The sequence below is a fragment of the Lepisma saccharinum genome, chromosome 21 (genome assembly GCF_977018435.1).
Source record: "Lepisma saccharinum chromosome 21, izLepSacc3.1, whole genome shotgun sequence".
In the NCBI taxonomy this organism is placed as follows: domain Eukaryota; kingdom Metazoa; phylum Arthropoda; class Insecta; order Zygentoma; family Lepismatidae; genus Lepisma; species Lepisma saccharinum.
The window spans coordinates 62,940,579-62,960,676 of record NC_139249.1 but is presented as its reverse complement, the minus strand read 5'-3'; the positions used below and the strand labels follow the sequence as shown (position 1 = coordinate 62,960,676).

General features: G+C 38.3%; 1 protein-coding gene across 2 annotated transcripts in view; it reads right to left on the bottom strand.

Moving 5' to 3' along the window:
• Positions 1-3,443, bottom strand: part of LOC146004036 (uncharacterized) — a 119,051-nt gene extending 115,608 nt beyond the window's left edge. For both annotated transcript variants that reach the window (XM_083142614.1, XM_083142615.1), the window contains exon 1: positions 3,211-3,443. In XM_083142614.1, coding sequence (XP_082998740.1) covers positions 3,211-3,221 — 11 coding nt within the window. In that variant the 5' untranslated portion in view covers positions 3,222-3,443. The remainder of the gene's footprint in view (positions 1-3,210) is intronic.
• Positions 3,444-20,098: the final 16,655 nt, after the last annotated feature.

Genomic DNA, 20,098 nt, shown 5'->3' with positions numbered 1-20,098 from the left:
TGTACAAAAACTGTCATTCAAATTCTATGCCAATGAACAATATTATCACAATGATCAGATAACCTGTAAAGCCTTGTATGCAAATTTCCTACATGTGATACTTTGAAATTGACGTCCAAATGTAAAATTTGTGTAAGTAGTAGCTAATTTCAATAAAGAAAATTTAAAAAGAAAAAAAAGTGGTTAGCACATCGCGCTGCGACGCCAAGGGTCCCGGGTTCGAATCCTGGTCGGGCTTGGTTGTTTGTGAATGTCCATTCATCAGTTTCATCATTTCATCACTCATCCCCATCTTCGCAAATTAGCTAAGAGGCACAAAACGCGAAGTAAAATAAACTAAATCAAATCAAATCAAAAATCAAATCTTTCCTCTTTCTAGCGAACAAGAACAAACTAAGTTAATAACAGTGACGGATACAGAAGTTACAATTGGGAGGGGCGAATTTAACTCGGGTACCTAACCTTACAGAGGAGTAATGCTAAGCTACACTTGATTCATTCATTTGGTTTATTTTACATCGAATTTCTGCAACGTTTGGCTAATCGCGAAGGTAAGGATGATATGATGAAATTAATGATGGGACGCTCACATAGAACACCCATGCCCTGGCCGGGATTCGAACCCTGAAAAGCTAAGCTACACTTTCACTGTTTTATAAACTATATATAGTAGCTACTGTAAACGTGAACCAAGCTAGCTTCCATGTTTTAGAGATTAGGGTAATATTTTTAGTGCAGTCCTAGAATAGACGGTTATTATTGTATGTCGTTATGGAACGGAACTTTAGGTAAAAAAATGTTTTTTTCTGCCATAAGATAGAGACCCTCGTTTTTGCCAAAATTCTGATCATAGCCTTATATGTCAACACAGCAAATTTTATTTTACATAAAAACACATATTTTCTAGTTTTATGTATGTAAATACATATTTTGCGAATTTTCATTTTAAATACATAAAATCGCTCATTGACTTCAGCTACCTCGAAATCCTCGAAGGGAAAATTTATATTTTCCGCACCTCTTTCATATCGAGAGTGCTAGGTTTGTTTTGTCTTTGAGCACGCTCGCTGGCAGACTTCTGGCGCCTCGCCTATGATCCTGTTGGGGAAAATGTTATTTTGCCAACCGTATGGTAAATCTATCACAGCTGACCAACGTTCGCAAATTACGCAGCATTTAGATAGCAACAAGCATGTTGTTGCTTCCTCGCGTTTGAGCGGCAGACAGGCACTTATCGGGCAACAAACTCCATCTACTTCTGGAGAACCGTCAAAATTGTCCGCTTTTTCAATGGACTTGTGCAGAGCTTTTGTGTCCGCAGATATTCCACTGTTCAAATTAAAGAACCTTCACTTACGAAACTTTATCGCGATATATACGAACTTCGAACCGCCTGACGAATCAACGTTGCGAGAAACGTATTTGCACAGGTGTTACGAGCAAACCTTACAACATATTCGCTCACAATGTGCGCATCAAAATATTTGGGTATGTATTGACGAAACTACAGACTCCACCGGTAGAATTGTGGGAAATGTGATTGTGGGAGTGCTAAATAATGACGAAACTGTCTCAACGAAAAAATATTTGTTAGTGTGTAGAGAGCTGGCTGGGGCTACACATGTAACGATAGCAAGGCTTTTTAACGAAGCAATGCAGCTATTGTGGCCGGAAGGCATAAAATTTGACAATGTTCTTCTCCTCGTGACAGATGCTGCAGCTTACATGAAAATAGCTGCAGTAGGCCTTGCCGTTAGTTACCCCAAAATGGTGCACGTTACATGTGTGGCTCATGAGTTGCATAGAATATGTGAAAAGATATGAGCTCTTTATCCCAATGTCGATAAACTGGTTTCAAATGGGAAGAAATTTTTTATCGAGTCACCTAGAAGAATAGACATTTCTAAACAAAAATGTCCTGAGGTTCCCCTTCCCCTTACACCTGTAGTTACGCGATGGGGCACTTGGTTGGATGCAGCTGTATATTATGCCCAGAACTTTGAAAAAGTTGTATCTCTTGTAAATTATCTCGACAAAGAAGACAGACTATAGAAATTCTGCAAGAACTGTTGAAGGATCCCTCCTTAAAAGTCGAATTGCATACATCTCAACAAACCTGTCTTTTCTCTTTAATTCCATAAGAAAGCTTGAATCGTCCGCGAACACTTTGGCAGCTTCCGTGGGTGAAGTCCGTATAGTAGGAACGAAACTGAAAGAACTCACCGGATCTAACGCACAAGTGCTAATGTCTAAATGTACAGAATTTTGGTGGAAAAACCAAGGTTTTCAAACTTTGTGACAAATTGCACGTGTTTTGGAAGATGAAATGGAGGAAGAGGAAGCTTTGGAAAACTTCAGCGTTAGTGTCATTTCGTGCTTCAAATATGCAAGAATTGTTTCTTGTGACGTGGAGTGATCTTTCTCACAATATAAGATGCTTTTTAGAGATAATCGTCACAGATTTACAATGGAGAATTTAGAAAAAAATCTATGGTGATCCACTGCAACTCTTCCAGAAAATAGCTCGCTAAGAGGTAAGCATTTAGAAACTGCTTTCAGGTGTTTAAAATGCATGTATTTTGTTTTTGTTACCAAATGTTTTTATTAGTGTCACATATTTTCCTGTTTTTATCACATATTTTTAACATTTATGACACATAAAAATATTTCTGAGTTTTTTAGCACATAAAGTTCCGTTCCCTAGTTATCATAATTCCTCCCTCTCTCCTTTTGAGGCATACTGCACGGTGGTTCGGATCAAAATTTAAAATGTAGGTTTGTTCCGATTAGCCAGTCATGAGCATAAAGTGGATTGAAATGAAACTTTAAAAAATATTCTCGAACCTGTTAAAATTGGTGATCAAACATTTGAGTCTTTAAATATATTAGGCATCATATAGGCATAATATATTGAACAAACTAGCAGTTGGGAGGGGCGAACGCCCCTATTGCCCTCCCCGTGGTTCCGCGCCTGGTTAAGAAATTAGCTTTTTGCCCAAATGTTCTATGCATGGTGGTATTTTGGTGCATACTAAATGCTTCCTCTGGGAAAATATCCCAATCGTCACCCCTCTACCTCCTCATTCATTTATCTTAGCACCGTCACTTTGTTCTTCTAAGTTCAAAGAGGAAGGTCACGAAATAATGGAAATATTCTAGTTACTTCACTTGCAAAACAAGATGATGAATAATGAAAAAGTTTTTGCTTACCTGGTATTCATAACGCTGTAAACACAACAAACTTAGCTGCACTAGAACAGGACACTCACACTCATCCAAAGTAACACAGTTCACACTGACAACGCAATGCACCCTCACGCTGTTGGCTTCAAAAACTAGTTATTGCAAAACAGTCCTTCGCGTCGATCTCACACATCTGTTACAACCTCGCGCCTTATCAAATTCGCTTCTTCTCAAAAGCAAACCAAAACTACTTCCCTCAGACTCGGTCGGACAACTTCATGCGTTCTCCGCTATCAGGTACTGCGGCGCTACTGTATGTCCTTCGCTATCCCTGGGCGCAGGGGTTTGCCTTTTCCCACAATACTTCTGCAACGTTGCGTTCTGACGTCACTAGAGGCTCATTTTATTTCTAGGCTAAATGCCCAACTTGTTAGGTTAGACTAGCTAGGTTAGTTCTCTAAGGGCCGTTTTTTCAATGTTCAGTTAAGGTTCATGTTAGCACGTAACTGGAAGTTAGTGAAAATTTCGGTTTTTCAATGTACAGTTAGCTCGTAACTGGAACTCTGGTAGCGATTATCTTTACTGGTGCTTCTTCTTGCAGTTACCAGCCTAACTGGAAGTTACGATGCAACATGGATGCCTCGTGCAGCTATCGAAGTTCCACACTCGCAACTTCACTGTCAGATTAAACAAGATATGATTCATAAAACTTTTAAATTGGTACAGAAAAAGACTCGTCTTGTTTGGCAGAGCTTACCAACATCCATGCAAATATGGAAATTAAGCAGCATAGTTGCTAGAATTCGTTTGGTAAGGTTGTGTTAGAGAATTTGTGGTCGCGATATCTGGTCTACTAGGCGGGACAATCTCCAATCGGTAATTTGGTGTAGTGGTTAGCGGTACCACCTTTCGGAGCGTGTTGTTTTGTAATACGAGTTCGAGTCCTGGTCACGGGTATTTTTTTTCTTGTCAATTATTTATTACGTGTGTTGCATTTAATTCACGCTTTATTGTTGAATGATCTTCTCGGATTAATATTAGAGTAAATTTTAAAATTATTTTTACTCGTACCTTCTATTTTTAGAAGTTTAGAAAGCATCCTTACTATTAACATCAGGTTTTTCGCTCAACAACATGCATAGAGAGGTACAAAGCATGCAGTCAAATGTACAATATTTACATATTAATAATAATAATAGTGTTTATATCAACAAACCGTTATTATTAATGTCTCGACTTTCGAGTTCTTCACGCTTCTTCTACAAGAAAGTATCTGCGCTTGCGCCTCATAACATCATTTCCCCCATGTGGAATTGGCTTTTATTAGAAGAAAACCAAACTTGTAGTGCTGTATTTCGTTAATTTATTTCGTAAGCATACAAAATGGATAAGCAGCCATTGTTCCTATCGTTTCACAATGCAATAACGTGCTTTTGAGCGCGGCGTGCTTGTAGTTCTATATTTAAACGCAAGGCTGTGTGCCAGTCGACGTGGTTTGAAACTATACTAACAGATGGCGCGCAGATCGATTTCCAGTAATTTCCGTGCTTCAGAATTGCCAACACACTGTTTCGGAGAACAAACCATGGTTTAGTTAACTGGCAGTTACTTTCACATTGAAAAACCCGGTGCTGGTTAAGACTGGCTGTTATCTCCAACTGGCAATTAGTTAACAGAAAGATTAACAGGACATTGAAAAACTGGCCCTAGCATAATTAATAAACTTGCAGTGTAACCCTTTACTGGAAGTATGTGTCTGACAGACACGCATGGTTTTTTTTCTCGTTGTGCTGGCATTCCTGTATGTTTCTGTGAAGCGAGCTCCTCAATACCTTCATTTTTTTTTTTTCTTAGTTTGGTGGTGTGATTCATTGTTGTCGGTCGCGCTTGTGTGTTAGCTGATAAGAGGTTTTTTGTAACCTACCGTGTCTGAGAGGCACATACTTCCAATAACGTAAGTTTTTTTGCGTGTCCCTTGGACACATACTTCCAGTAGTGGAGTTTTCTTGCACACAAGTATTATTGATGTTGATGATTAGAACTTAGTTATAATGGAGGAAGGACCTTCTACATCTAGGAAAAGGAAACTAAGCGATGTAGCGAAAGTGGGTGAACCCAATTTTTGCGTCAAGGTTTCAAAAATGTGGGAAGAAATGGAAGAAGAAGACGGGCTAGAAGAGGAGATGGAAGATCTATTTTCTGATGATGATTCCGATGTGGACTCCATGTTCATTCTTGTGACATATGGTTCTTCCACTGATGATGAAGATTGTCGTAATATCGAAGCTAGTATTTCGTCTGTAAGTTGCAGGACAAATAAAGAGAATGACGTTCCAGCTTTCTTTCAAGGTAAGGAAGGATATTCTTGGGAATCTAAAGAACCAACAAAGACTAGACGTGTTCCTCGTCAAAATATAATACGAGGAATTCCAAGCTTGACAAAGATTGTTAGAAATTTAGGTGAAAATCCTCAAATGGAAGATATTTGGTCTCTAATATTTGATGACGACATTATTGATCATATTCTGTTGTGGACAAATATAAAATTAGAGAAAACAAGAATTAAAGTCAAAGAGCATCAAAAGAGCAATTACAGACCAACTCATAAATGTGAAATAAAGGCACTTTTAGCTCTTTTTATGCTTACATCAATTTGTAAGTCTGGACATGAGGATATGGTTTTCCTATTTTCTACTGATTCTATGGGTAGACCCATATTTAGATCAGCTATGTCAGTGAAGCGTTTCTAAATTTTGTTACTCTGCCTCTGATTTGACGACTCTGAAACAAGAGAAACACGGAAGGAGACAAACAAAGTTGCATTTTCATAAAAAAAGAAAAGTTTTTCTCAATAATAGTTATTTTTTCTTACGTAGCACTTGCGTTGTGTATGTATTTTGAAATAAATTTTATAATATTGGATTATAAGAATAAATCTATGTAATACTTTGCAAGGAAACAAAAGTTTCGGCGTTCCGTGTCTGTCAGACACATACTTCCAATTATGTAATAAAAAATCATACTTCCTGTTAAGGGTTAAGCTAATACAACCAAATATAACAGACCTAACCTAACAACTTAGGCATTCCTTGTCTGACGTCAGAACACAAGGTTGCAGTAGTGTTGTGCGATAACGAAGACCCCTGCGCAGTTTCTGGCGTGTGTCTCACTTCTCGCACAAGACTCAAACAACCTCTTAGTCAAGCCCCGTCCCTTAACTTGTGACGTCACAAAAAGTGAGTGCACGTGGAGTGTGTTTTACATACAAAATAGATTGACTTGGTGTTTTAAGTTCACTTTATGCACAGTAAGGCTAATCGGGACTGGACCTACAGTTTAAAGTGGGATCCGAACAACTATGTGCCTCCACCGGGAATCGAACCCGGGACCCCTTGATTACAAGCCGACGCCGATACCACTGCGCCATCGGGGAAGCGCTTACATACAGAACAGAATGGAAGAAAACTCAGCTTGTTCGTCCCACTGGCACCATCCACCACAAATAATGTTAATAATAAAGGAAACTGCAATAAGTATCATCCGTTGTATTGAAATCTATTTATTTACCGCCTCGTTAACCAATTAATTGTGTATAATTGAGTATAATTAATTGTATTTCATTTAAAGTAACTTTTCGACTTCTTAGATATTGAATTTAGATAACACAGGCTGAAGTTATATTTTGTGGCAACGATTGGAGCAGATAACTTTTTAATAAAGGGATGAAATGTAGTGTGAATTCATGCACATTTTTATTTAACTAATCGTTTTTTTTTTTTGTTTTTTTTTACCGACATCATGCATGATATGATGTCTGTCTAAAATCATGAACACACAGGACATATAGAATGTACCAATCACAGAGAAATTTTTACCACAAATATGGCCGTCGCCAGGGGGGCGCGAGGGGGTGCTTGCGCACCCCTTCATTTTCTTCCACACTCCCTTCAGTACCCCCTACGTTCAACTGAAACATATTGAGTGGTCTGTTTGCTTTTCGATAATTGCTTATAGCTTAATGTGAGTTATGTTTTTTTTTTTTCTTCTTTTCATTCACGGTTTATTTTCCGCCTGCTTGTTCTTCCTCGCACTGAAGCAAGAATTGCAGCTGCTTTCAAAGGAATCTTCTATATACATTGGGTATCACCAGGTCGTGCTCAGAAAATTGTATTTAATGAGAGTTGTAACGTGTATTTGTTCCACGTAACATTCCTAGTAAACGAACAATTTCAGGCTTTTTCAAAAACTGGTAGGAAGAGGCCCAATCTTTACGAAGAAATTTTACAGTTCCTTGGTATAGTGCGGCAGAAGAGATTTTAACGAAGACAAAGTTGCTGTGCACTTCCCGTTTTGTCCTGAAGTGGCAGACGGAAGGTACATATTAATGTACTATATATTTTGTACCTCCATTAGTTACATTGAAAAGGTTTAAAAATTGTTTTTAAAAGCAAGGATAATTTCATTTTGTATTTGACTACATAGTTCAATAAGACTTCAACGTGTATCCGAATGTTTACATTGTATGACCACTTTCTTGGATTGTAAGACTCAATACATATCATCATGGACGTCCAGGGTGTGGGCAAGGGGGCAGAGCCTCCCTGGAAAATGGATGTCAATCTAAAGTTATATACTTCACACCCTACTTTCATTTCAGTCAGTAATTTAGGTTAATCAGAGGCGGCGATTGGGGGTGCAGTTGCCACTGCTTTTTGCTATTTTTGCCCCCGCATTATACTAAATTTTATCTACCTAGGGAAAGTAAACTGTCCTTGCCCCCACCACCCCCCAGTTTTCAAAGTTTGCATGAGTGTTTCGTGTTTTCTTTATTTTCAGCATCGCGCCCCCTAAATTTCCGCACCCCCACAGCACCCTAGATGATTAATTCTGGTGCAGCCGCTGACCACAAAACTAGTCATATTACTCTTAGTTATGATACTACGTTTTTATGTAGAAGCACACTTAACAAATCTACCAACGTTCACACAGAAAAAATGAAATATTCGAAACTAAGACGTTGTAAATTAACTTATCTTTTCTAGCTGATATAATCAATCTCTTTAATTCAATCAGTAACAGCAGCTACAGTTAAAATTAAATTACTTTCAAAAAGTTTAACAATTTTCTTTGACATTATCATTATTAATCTGAAACCTTTATACGAAAGTAGATGAGTGTAAAATAAAAGTAACTTCATGGCAAGTGTAACGATTGTAAAATGACCCACATATGGAGATTTCACTGTCAAGGTAAAAATATAATTTGCCCTCCCCCGCCCTACTTTATTCAAGCAAATATTATGACCGTTTTTAACCAACTTTTTAACATTTGCACGTAGGGAGACCGGGGCTAGTTGTTACAATTTCAACTTCGGAATTTTTTATGAGCTTCCTACTGCACATGCAATAATTAAATTTTCAGTATTAAACCATCATACCTTTGGGCAAAGCATATATTTTCCCCAGTGGAATAGCTTTACATTATGAACTTGTAAACGTTACATTTTTGCCCATTACAGTGGGGCAAGTTGTTACAGTATCGGGACACGTTGTTACAACAAAGTTTTATACAGTAAAAACATACATATAACAATAAAGATTAAGAGAGAGGCAAACATTTTATCCACTTGTTACCTTTTCCCTTGCAACTTTCAAGGATCAAAAATAAAATAAAACCAATGAGATTTCAATTTCTTAGATGTTAATAATATCGTGCGTTCATAAAATCACTTTGTCCGAAGAACGCAATCTGGAAAAGTTATTAAGCCTGTTCTTCATTATCAGAAAAAGACACATCAGATGTGCAGTGAATGCAAACATAAAATGGCTCATCTCCGCCACAGCGTAGGTGAGCCCATTTCTTACAGACTGTACCCAATCTTTCCCCTTTTTACTTTCGGAAAACGGATGAAAGCAAATAATACATACACAAGCAGTCTTCATCTTCACTGTCTGAATTCATTTCATGCTGTACTTTTCTTAACCTCTTGTTTAGGTTACTGCCTTTCGCAGAATCTGCTAGAAATTTCTTTCGATCGTTCGCAATCTTCTTTCCTTTTTAATGAAGGCTTGCTTCTTCTTCTTCTTTACTCAGTTGTTCCTTTACTGGTGTATTGGTAAGGATGAGGGATTTTCATTTTCTTCTACGGTCATCAGTTTTCCTTGCACCAGCTTTAGGGTAAAGCCCCACATTTTCGGGGGTGACTGAATTCTCTCCCTTCCTGTCCACAAGGTTTCTTTCAGGCGTTGGAACAAATTATGCTGATGGCTGATTCATTGGACAGGAACTTCCTGAGGTCACGTGGGGTTCAGACTTGTGTTGACTTCCGTCAGTCACGTCGGATGAAAGGAAATCTTGTTCGCAGCACGCATCGCGATTGAAAGGCCAGATGCCGGCGTTTTGAAAACCAGCTGTTATATTTTTAGGAGTCAAGGCACTTGGAAGAACCTCCCTAACAATTGTGGGAATGTTATAAATAGATATGGGACATCCAGTCAGAAGAGCCGTAAACGCTCAGATCAAGTGGTTGGAGACGGTGAGAGGTATGAGGCGGAAAAGAGAGAAGAATGATGCCCCTCTCTTTGCAAAAGTGTAACATTGCAATTGATAAGTGTGAAACGTAGTTGTCCAAAATAACAAGCGCTGGAGAGTCAACAGAGGACGGGACATGTTTATGGAAATGTCTCATGAATTTCAAGAAAATTGCTGCAGTTATCCATCCGCTAGGATGAGATGCGCTAATGCTTCCAGATGGTTCTTGTGTAATGAAATGAGGTTTATAATGAACGCGTGAAAAAGTAAACAGTGGAGAAACTGAGTTTCCAATAGCGTTTACAGCAACCTCAATAGTTACACTTGTCCCTTTCTCCGCCGAGGTCATCCTTCCAACTTGTTTCTTGCCTTTCTCCGCAAAAATTTTCCTCGGTTTCTGCACTGTTGTGACCCCCTGTTTCATCGATGTTCCAGGTTTTATGTGCTTCCAATTCGTGTCTTTTCAAAACATCATCCAAATTATCGTAAAACTTGCCAACGCTGTGTCCATTGAAGCTCATAGCTCGGGCTAGACTCGTCTCCGGTGTTTGCAAGGATACGGTTTGACAGGGGCGGCGCCAGAAATTTTCGACCGGGTGGGCAGAAGCTCCTTATTGATAGATTAGGGTGGGCAGTATAAATGTAAGACCATATATAGTTTATATGGTGTATGTAAGACGTATGTATCCCCCTCTCTATTACACTCCCGATTTTCTTCTTACTTCTTTTCCCTTCCCTTTTCTTGTTTTCTTTTTATTCTTTTCTAATCTATTCTCGCATCTTGTTCCATTTCCTTTCGCTTTGTCTCTGATGGACACAATCATTTCAAGGAAGTGTTTACCCATGCGCAGCCATACATTCTAATCACATTCTTTCATGCATGTTAATACAGTGAAATAAATGTGAATTAGGTTTAAGTTTGTGTTGCAAATACAAGGCACATACTTGACAATGATAGAAAGTGCGACGGTAGATAATCGTGAAGTTTCTCGTAATTTAAATGCATGTTCCTGAGCATAGTATTTTCATCGTATGGGTTTTTAACTGAAAGAGTTTTTTTACTCCTTAGGGGTCACTTTTCTTAGCTTACAAGGTTTGTACAACTGAGAAATCTATCTCAATGTTTGCAGTAGCGGCGATTGGGTGCCAACATTTGAGGGGCAAAGACAATATACTTTTTCTTGGTAAAAAAGGCTTAGCATAAAGAGGCCATAGTGCGGGGGCAAAAAGTGGCAAAATTTGGCGATGGAACTGCATCCCCCACTTCCCGGTCCTCCTAGTCGCCGCCACTGAATGTTTGGATTAAAATGAACGTCTTCTTAGGAATGATTTAAAACACACACGGAAATCAAATTCTTTGTTCATTGTCCATGAAGTATTCCTAGGCTAACGAAAGGCTAACCCCGTTTTTCTCACTTGGGCTTTCTGATTTGTACACGGTCGCGTGCTCCGGTGTTTTTGCTTTCAAACAAAAGTTATCCGAAGTAGATTGCTCAAATAGTCTCCTAGATATACTAATTTATTCTCTAATATGACATATTGTGTCATATTTCAGCCTGTATGAGGACTAGAGACTTGAAAGAAGTTAAGTTCCCTTTGTTGCAAAAAATCTATTCTTTGAAAACAATGCAAAAGTTTGCGCCCTTTTCCAAAATAACGGAAGAAGAGGGGGCGAACGTCAGATTTTTTCATTGAAATTTGGGGACTTGGCCCCTCCCAACCCCGTTTTTCTCACTTGGGCTTTTTGAATTGTAGACGGTCGCGTGCTCCGATGTTTTTGTTTTCAAACAAAAGTTATCCGAAGTAGATTGCTCAAATAGTGTCAGAGATATAACGTTTTTCTGAAATAAGTGTAAAAATTTAAAAATCGCGCGCAAAGGCCGCGGCGAGAGAGGGGTTACTTTCGAAAGGTTTAAAGGTTAAATATAACAAATCAACCACAACTTACTCTTCCAAAAATGGAGTTGCATTAGTTCATACCTCTCAGAAAGTTGAGATGGTAGTTTCAATTGCACAGCGTTTCATTAGTAGATCAAGGCAGCTAATTCCGTGAACAATGATGTTGTTTTCCGAAAGTCTCAAATATTTGTCTCAGACAATCGCCCTCCTAAAATGGACGCATCTTCTGTAGTGATAAAATGCCACGTTTGGTGCGAGTTCTTTCTGTATATTTTTCCACAAAGGCATAACGCTGTCGCATTATAATGAAGAGGTCCTGTGTTCGACTCCCTCCTCCTCTGGTGGAAGCACAATGCACACTGGTTCCACGTTAAACTGTAGATTTAGTCCCGATTAGCCTATCTGAGTATAAAAGTGGATTTAAAAACAAACTAATAAAATCGTCTTCCGGATACTTCGTGACATAACTTTTTTTCTCTACTTCAGCTACATCTACAGATTCTGTTGACATTTTCGGCTGATTCATGTGGCAAAATTTATGTGTGGAAAGAGGATTTCTAAATAGGATAAGCCACTCATTAGAAATTGAATAATTATGTAGCTTTTTCCATACATAACTGGTTTATTAAAATTTATTCACTGCAGTATTGTAGTGATTATTGTGATTCCTTCTTATTAGTAGAATGAATATAAAGTTGATATTTCGCATACCATATTGATATTTGAATTTTGAAGATAACAAGTATATAAAAATTGTAATGAAATAAAAAAGGGACACTTCTGGAATTTTAATGCCGAGCTAAATACAAACTATATTATACTCTCTAGCATACTTAAACCCGAAGGTTTATGGCTTCAGCAACAGAAGCCTTCCATCTGTCCCTATTCGGGGCAAGATCAATCCAATCTTTTCGATCCTTGCCGATTTCTTTTAGGTCCATCTCAACGTTATCCCTCCATCCTCGTCTTGGCCTTCCTGCTGGTCTCTTACCATCAGGTTTCCCAACAAGAATCCTGTAAACTATTTTTTCCTCTGCCATTTGTGTCACATGGCCTGCCCATCTAAGTCTTCTTGATTAAATTATTCTAATAATAATATTTAAAAAGTCAAAATAATGTATTGTGTTGCCGGAGGAAGTAAGGCTAAGATGATGATTTTATTTGTTTATTTGTAGATTTATTAACCATATCCAGTCCAGGATTTATATACGTATGTGGAGGCCCGGAGCTGCAGTCCTCAAGTTCACCCTAAATTCTGATCTAATTTTGATCATACCCTGCATAATTTTGAGCCTCCTAAGCCTACTAGCTTCTTTTAATCATGGAAGTATTCATTTTATCACAATTTTTGTTTCAATAGCTCTAGTATTTACTTCCCCTTTCTAATGACAAAATTGGCTTTTTATGGGTTGATAATATGTGAATATTTCTAGCATAGATAATATTCACAAATAAAATATACATGTTATGAACACCAGAATACACTTATATATCGAATTATTCATATATCTCCAAGTATATGTACTTATTGAATTTGGTTGGGTGGGCAATCTGTTGGCACAGGAATTTTTGGGTGGGCGCTTGCCCACCCGTGTCCACCCCTGGCGCCGTCCCTGCGGTTTGATGTCTTTTGAGAAAACTCAGTAGCCAATCTTCATCATCCCAGCCTATAGGATAATCAACTTCATAAGCAACGGCATATTCATATGCAAGAGTTTGACTTGGAAGTCAATCCGTAGTAGCTCCTGCTACTGTGAATAATATAATGTTCTAATTTTTCTTCCAGATCGCCTGAAAATACCTATCTATGTCTAACTATTTTTTTAAGTACGGTCATCCTCACATTTCTGTGTTCTTTTCATATAACGCTGAAGTGTCATGAAATTTTCTTTATGGATATCTGCAGATTTTCTGAGAGAGAGTTTCCTTTCTTTAACATCCTTTGCTGCTTCTTCATACACTGTATCATCTATTGAACCTCCGTTAGTATTTTCTTGTATGTTCGCACCCTTCTGTAAAGAGAAAAACAGAAAAAATAATATTCAAAGGTATGGGCTCAGTTGTTACAATGTAACAACATGCCCCGTACACGATGTAACAACTAGCCCAGCGTGACGCCATTACTTTCAATGTAGTCCTGTCCTTGGACGAAGAAAAGAAAGTGACCATTAACTCCGTGAAATCAATGTTAATAATTAGTGATTCAAACATAAAAAAAAACGGAAACTTACCTTCACTTCTTCATGTAAAAATCACAACTAGAACGCAACCCTTAATAATTACTTTCAAACCAAAAAAGTGAAAAAAAAAAAAAAAAAAAAAAAAAAAAAACACTCGCAACGTCCACTCACTTGCCACCATTGGCGCCAAACTACAACCGGGATATCTTTGTCGAATAAGAGACGTGCTCTATGAGTAAGGAAGTTCTAACTCTAGCGGAAGTCACCGAAAACTCTATGAAACAACTTGCACCTTGTATAGGATGACCAGACGTCCTCTTTTATCCGAACATGTCCTCCTTTTTAGGTGTCTGTCCGGCGTCCGGGCGGATATTTAAGAATCGGTAAATGTCCTCCATTTTTGGAAATATGATTCCAACCATAACGATCAACCAGTTGTTCTTTTACATGTAAAGCATATCGCTTGAAGCGCGATAAGTATTCTATCAATGCTCATTGAGCACCTGGGAGCTCAACCACCAGCAGTTTGTCCAATGAGGCTTCAACGCGTCTCAGACTGCAGTTCCTTTTCGAGTCATACATAGGCGCCACAGAAACGCTTAATGAGAAATTTGATTATTAAGTAATACTTACGTTTATGAAATACCAAAGTGCCAGCCTCCGTTGCAGAGTGGTTAGCACACAGCTTTATGATGCAAAAGGTCCCTGGTTCGAATCCCGGAACTGGAAAACAGTAGCGGATCCAGAGAAGTTACAGTTGGTAGGGGCGAATTTCAGTTGGGTATCTCACCCCACAGAAAATCAATTCCAACCTACAATTGGAGAAGAAGTACCATAAACAGGAACAATATTGTTTTGCAAAAATAGGGATCCAGGGTTGGAATAGATTGCTGTCGTATGTTCGAAGAAGCAAATTTTATATATTTATGAAATTAATAGTAATGGCAAATGTGCTGCATTTTTTTTGCTGAGAAGCAATTACCCCATTGATTTCAAATGTTATCCAAATAAAAATACATTTCGTAAAATTTTCTTCTTTTCTCATTTTCGTCAAGTTCAGAGCCGTAGCTAGGGGGCGGCGGGAGTCTGCCATGGGCGCCGAATGATCTAAATGAAAAGAAAGTTGTGAAAGAGAGAATGCCTTGGCGCCCCGTGATATTAATTGCACCCTATTAGGGGCAAATAGGGGGGAGGAATTATTGACGGCCAAGGGCACTGTGGGGGGGGCACAGAGAAGCAATTACCCCCCTCAATTTCAAATTTTATGGAAATAAAAATACATTTCGTAAAATTTTCTTGCTCGCTTCGCTCGCTTCTTAGTCTCGTCAAGTTCAGAGCAGTAACTGGGGACGGCGGGAGTCGGCCGTGGATGCCGAAAGATCTAAATGAAAAAAATAAAGTTCTAAAAGAGAGAATGCCGGCGTTCAGTGAAATAATTTTCACCCTATTAAATCAATATTGTTTTCAATTGCAAAAATTGGATCTCAAAATATTCTTGCTCGCTTCGTTTACAATATAATTGTTTTCTGTAATGTAATGTATTTAAATAATATGTGTTGTATATATGTATTGAATATACTTTGAATATGTACACAATTCAGTGTTAGCATGTTGCTTATGGTATCATCTTATTTTATGTCGCTCCATGTTGCATATGTGTAAAACATATGTTGTACATGAAAGTTATACATGTTATATGTACAAAAAGAATTATCTTCGGAATGCATTTATCACTCATTTTCTGCCATTCAAAAATACAGTTTGTGTGCTTGTTTTCCATTATTAGCTAATGTTGATTGATTGATTGAGTTGGTGTTTTTAGTGCACTTTATGCACAGTAAGGTTAATTGGGACTGGACCTAGAGTTTTAAGTCGAATTCGAACCACTATGTTATTAGCTAATGTGAAATTGACGGTGTTCAAAAAATACCCCATTTTTGCATAATTTATGAGGATAATAACGTCTTAGATACTACTACTACTACTACCACTAGTAATAATAATAATAATAATAATAATAATAATGCCATTATTAATGTTATTTTTATTATTATTACGTATTATTATTATTGGTATTATACGTTTATCCTGGTACTTGCCCCCCACCCCCCGCAGACAAAAAAATCGTGGTTGCGCCTCTGTACATGCTGCACAATGCTGAACAACTGAATACAACCACAAACATATAATATTCTGTTAAATATATAATATGGGAAGCAATCTCTCCCAAGCAAAAAATAATACTAATGACTACCTAAGCATTACATGTAAAATTATACATGTTTTCAGTTAATTGTGTAATGACATTATGTTGTGCATATATAGACAGACCAGAAGCATTTCTGCAATTTAAGACCCACGTCTTCTCCTGCCACAAATAATGCAATAAGATATACTTTGTGGCTGCTTGCTAATTGATTCAAGTTGCAAATCACAATACAGTAGTGCAGTACCTTACACTCATATAAAACAAAGTATACAGTGGCGCAGGAAAGGGGTTACACAAATACATTGTAACCCCCAAATTCTTTGAACTGAATTGTACCTTTTGTAATAATTTGACAGACATAAGATAATTCCACTCAGAGAAGCTAGTTTTTAGTAGCTAAATTTTAAAAAGCTCCTATTATGTACATTACATCTTAATGTGGTACTACTCACCTCACTTGATCTGTGCTCTGGGAAATTTTAAGATTTTTTTTTTTTTTAAGGTGAGTGCAAAATGATGGAATGAGCACCAGAAATTTAGGTATTTCTTTTTAAGAAAAACAACTTTTGAACATTTAATTCAAAATCATTTTGTGAATATTATTTTGTTGGACCTTGCATTAGATTTGTATATTTTGTGGTTCATTTATTTCATGAAAACTAGCAACTTGTTTACACTGAATAGTCAAGGAGCCAACCTCTGTGGTGTAGTGGTTAAGCAGAGCGTGCTACGACGATCGACGTAAAAGAAAAGCAAAAATGAAATGAAATCAAACCAGATATTCCAGGAATCTCTTTCCTTTCATTTACTTCTGAACTGAGCATGTGTTTCTCGTCAATTCGTCAGTTGACCACTAGTCGCCCATCTCACACTATCAGATGGTAAACGGTGAGATCCTTGCCCAGGATGACTGCAGAAAAGAGTGTAACAGAAAGGCTGGTTTTGCGTCGCTTCTTTGCTTTCATTCAGCGGGAAACAAATCTTGTCAGGTTTTTCTACTCTTCTTCAATAATCAAATCAAAAATATATTATCTACATTTATTACAGAATAAATAACCTTTAGCAAACAATTATGAGGTTTAAAGTGTAAGGTACCTACGTCCCCGCTTGTCCTCGGTTTATACAAGTAAACTTAATACGAGGTTTCAAAGCGGTACTTTGGATTGTATTGATGGAAAGTGCTGTAGCTACACACTCGTATAATAAATGAAGTTCAAAATAACAACTGAATATTATCACGTTTACTTACATGAACCATGGGTAGCCTGTTTGTTCTTAATACGTAGCACTATTCTTTCACCCTTTGGCGATTTAACTTCACTTCTATCACTAAACAACGAGAGCTCTCATTATCATCGAAATAATCACTTCACTGCATCACTTTTCTTCTACTTCACTTTCCTTTTCTGCAAGCTGAGATCCAACTCGAAGAAACTCTGTGGAACAGCCGACGAATCACGTCACCGTTAGATCAGACTCATGATTCTGGGCACATTTCCATCGTCCTCTGCTACTTTCGGACCGAGCAACTTGGACCCAACTGTTTTAGAGAATTCCGAAAACTAAACAGGACAGTCACCGAACTTGAATCCGAGTTTCTTTTCTCAACGCGAGCGCGAACTGTCATTCAGTCGACAAGACACCATCATCACTGCTTTTTCCAACTTCACGCGAAGAAAACTGCGCGGCCTTCCAAAGACTTCCCACACTCGCTCACTACTGTTCTTAGCGCCAAAAAGTAACTGACACTTCTGTTTCCTGCGAGACCTAGTTCATTTTCGGGAGGGGTGTTTATAATTATTTTCTTAATTCTTTTCGGACATCTTAACAATCGGTCACAAGAGGGAGAAATTTGAACATTACTCTTCTTATGGTAGTATTATTATACTTGTTCTCTGGGGAAGATCAAACTTCCGATGGCGTAGAAAACACGACCGGAAAGAGGACAGGTTAAAGATTTGATTTGCCATTGGAAAGGTCGATACTTCCATATGATTAATCGTAATTTGAAGTTGCAATTGTTGTGTTTTATTTCCCCATAAGAAGAGCGTATTATTCTGTAAATACTAATTCAATGTGTTTATCAACTTTAAAACAGCTTGGACTTGCTACGCGGGGAGAAATTCATACCCTGTTGTACCTCCGCTATTTCTCTCAGTTGTACACATTTCGACGACATTGAAATAAATGCATACCTGGTGCGAAAGCCTTAAAGGTGTCAGATGTCAGATGTCGGATGCTATCTTGGAGAACATTCACGGCACAATGGTGCGAAATTTCTGATGTACTATCTTCTTTGTCAGCCGTATTTCGGGAAAATATCAGACGATAGACAAACATACTTCTATTACAAACAATGGATGATTCATGAATATTTGAAAGGGGGGGGGGTGTTGTGTTGCAGTTACGTGGTCTTCGAAAAGGTGTTTGGCACAGTTGAAAGACAGATAGTTGCTCTGAACAAAATTGTGGAACATGAGTGTGTCTGCCAGAATGCTATAAAAGTTGTCCAATCAGCTGACGAAAAGAATAAGGTTTGTTGTAAAATGTAGGGATGTCTTCGTGACAGGCTCAAACGAATCTTTAATAGGCGTAAAACAAGGTACGTCGTTCTCAGTTACTGTTTTCTCTCTTCATTAACAATGTTGCAGAATAAATTACAAAAATGGCACGCAACAACAGACATGAAACTGACGCTTCTCCTATACGCGGACGACTCGTACGTTACAGACTCGAACAAATGGAGTATTTTGGCGGAATGTGGCTAGAAAATATCGTTAACATTAGCAATAAAAGCGAATTAGTACCGGAAATTGGGAAGGCGAAACTATGTGTACTTACGTAATGAAAAATAAGGGTCGGACTGGTTCAGAATAGGTGGATGGACACAAGTTAAACGAAAATGATAGCACGGAACGCAGAATGTCACCTATACGGGGAGTAAGAGACGAAATTCCCTTCTCATCTCTAGTGCAAATTAACAGGGCAGGCAAGACGAAAGCTTATTAGATAAATGAATTAATTTAAGGTGGAGAATATAGTGAAAATCGTTACGAGGAGAGAAGATAGAGACCGGGAGAGACACAAATCAGGAACTGACTTCGGTATGTCTGGGCAGAGACACCAAAAGAAGCTGAAAGGGGAGACTTAAAATTAGTGAAAGGGGGTTATTAAAAGTTTTAAGAACAATTATCTACGTGGATGGATCAGAAAAAATGGTTACAACAAGCATTCTGCGAATACACGAATTACTAGGTAAGTAATTGGTTTACCCAAAGGTGCAATATATACCATATACGCTTGGCGAGTTTCGACAACTTTACGTTTACCGTCAGTGACGTAGTAGCAGATGGCGAGACGCTTGAAGAATTGGTCTGCCGTGGAAGTGCGAAGTGTCATGCGCTTCTTGTGGGCAAGGAATGTTCCGGCAGCGGTAAACTATCCTAGTGCACACAGTGGACGTCCAATTTCGGCAACAACAGATATTAATACGGTGCGAGTGGACGAAATGCTTCAGGTGGGAAGTGTGGAACCATCCCCCATACAGCCCGTATTCCTATTTCCCCAGCTGACAGCGCACCTGTCTGGAAAACGGTTCTCGTCCGACGATGGCGTCCAGGTAGTTGCCACGATGTGGTTCAATGAGCAGGGACATGATTTCTACTAAGACGGCATCAACAAGTTGGTCCAGCGGTGTCATAAATGTCTCAATCGCCTTAGCAAGTACGTGGAAAAGTGATGTGTGTGTAGCCTTCTTAGAATATATCATCAATTCATACCAGGTCATACTGTTTTTTTTATTTGTTGTTGTAACCCTTTTTCTGATCCACCCACGTAATACATCAGTGATAACAGCAAAAGTGCAGTGAAACAATAGTGCATATTAATTTAACTTAAAGTTCTGTTTTGATATTTAAGTTGTTTCTTTTAGTTGCATTTCTTTAGAACAGGAGTCACAATTATATAATTATGTCAATATTTTCCAGTGTTCGGATAAACTACATTCTCTCGTGGGTTGGCATTTTTCTGCAGCGTATACTTATCACCTTTATCTTTGTGAAGATATGCAAAAAAATACTCCCATTAAATGCAATAT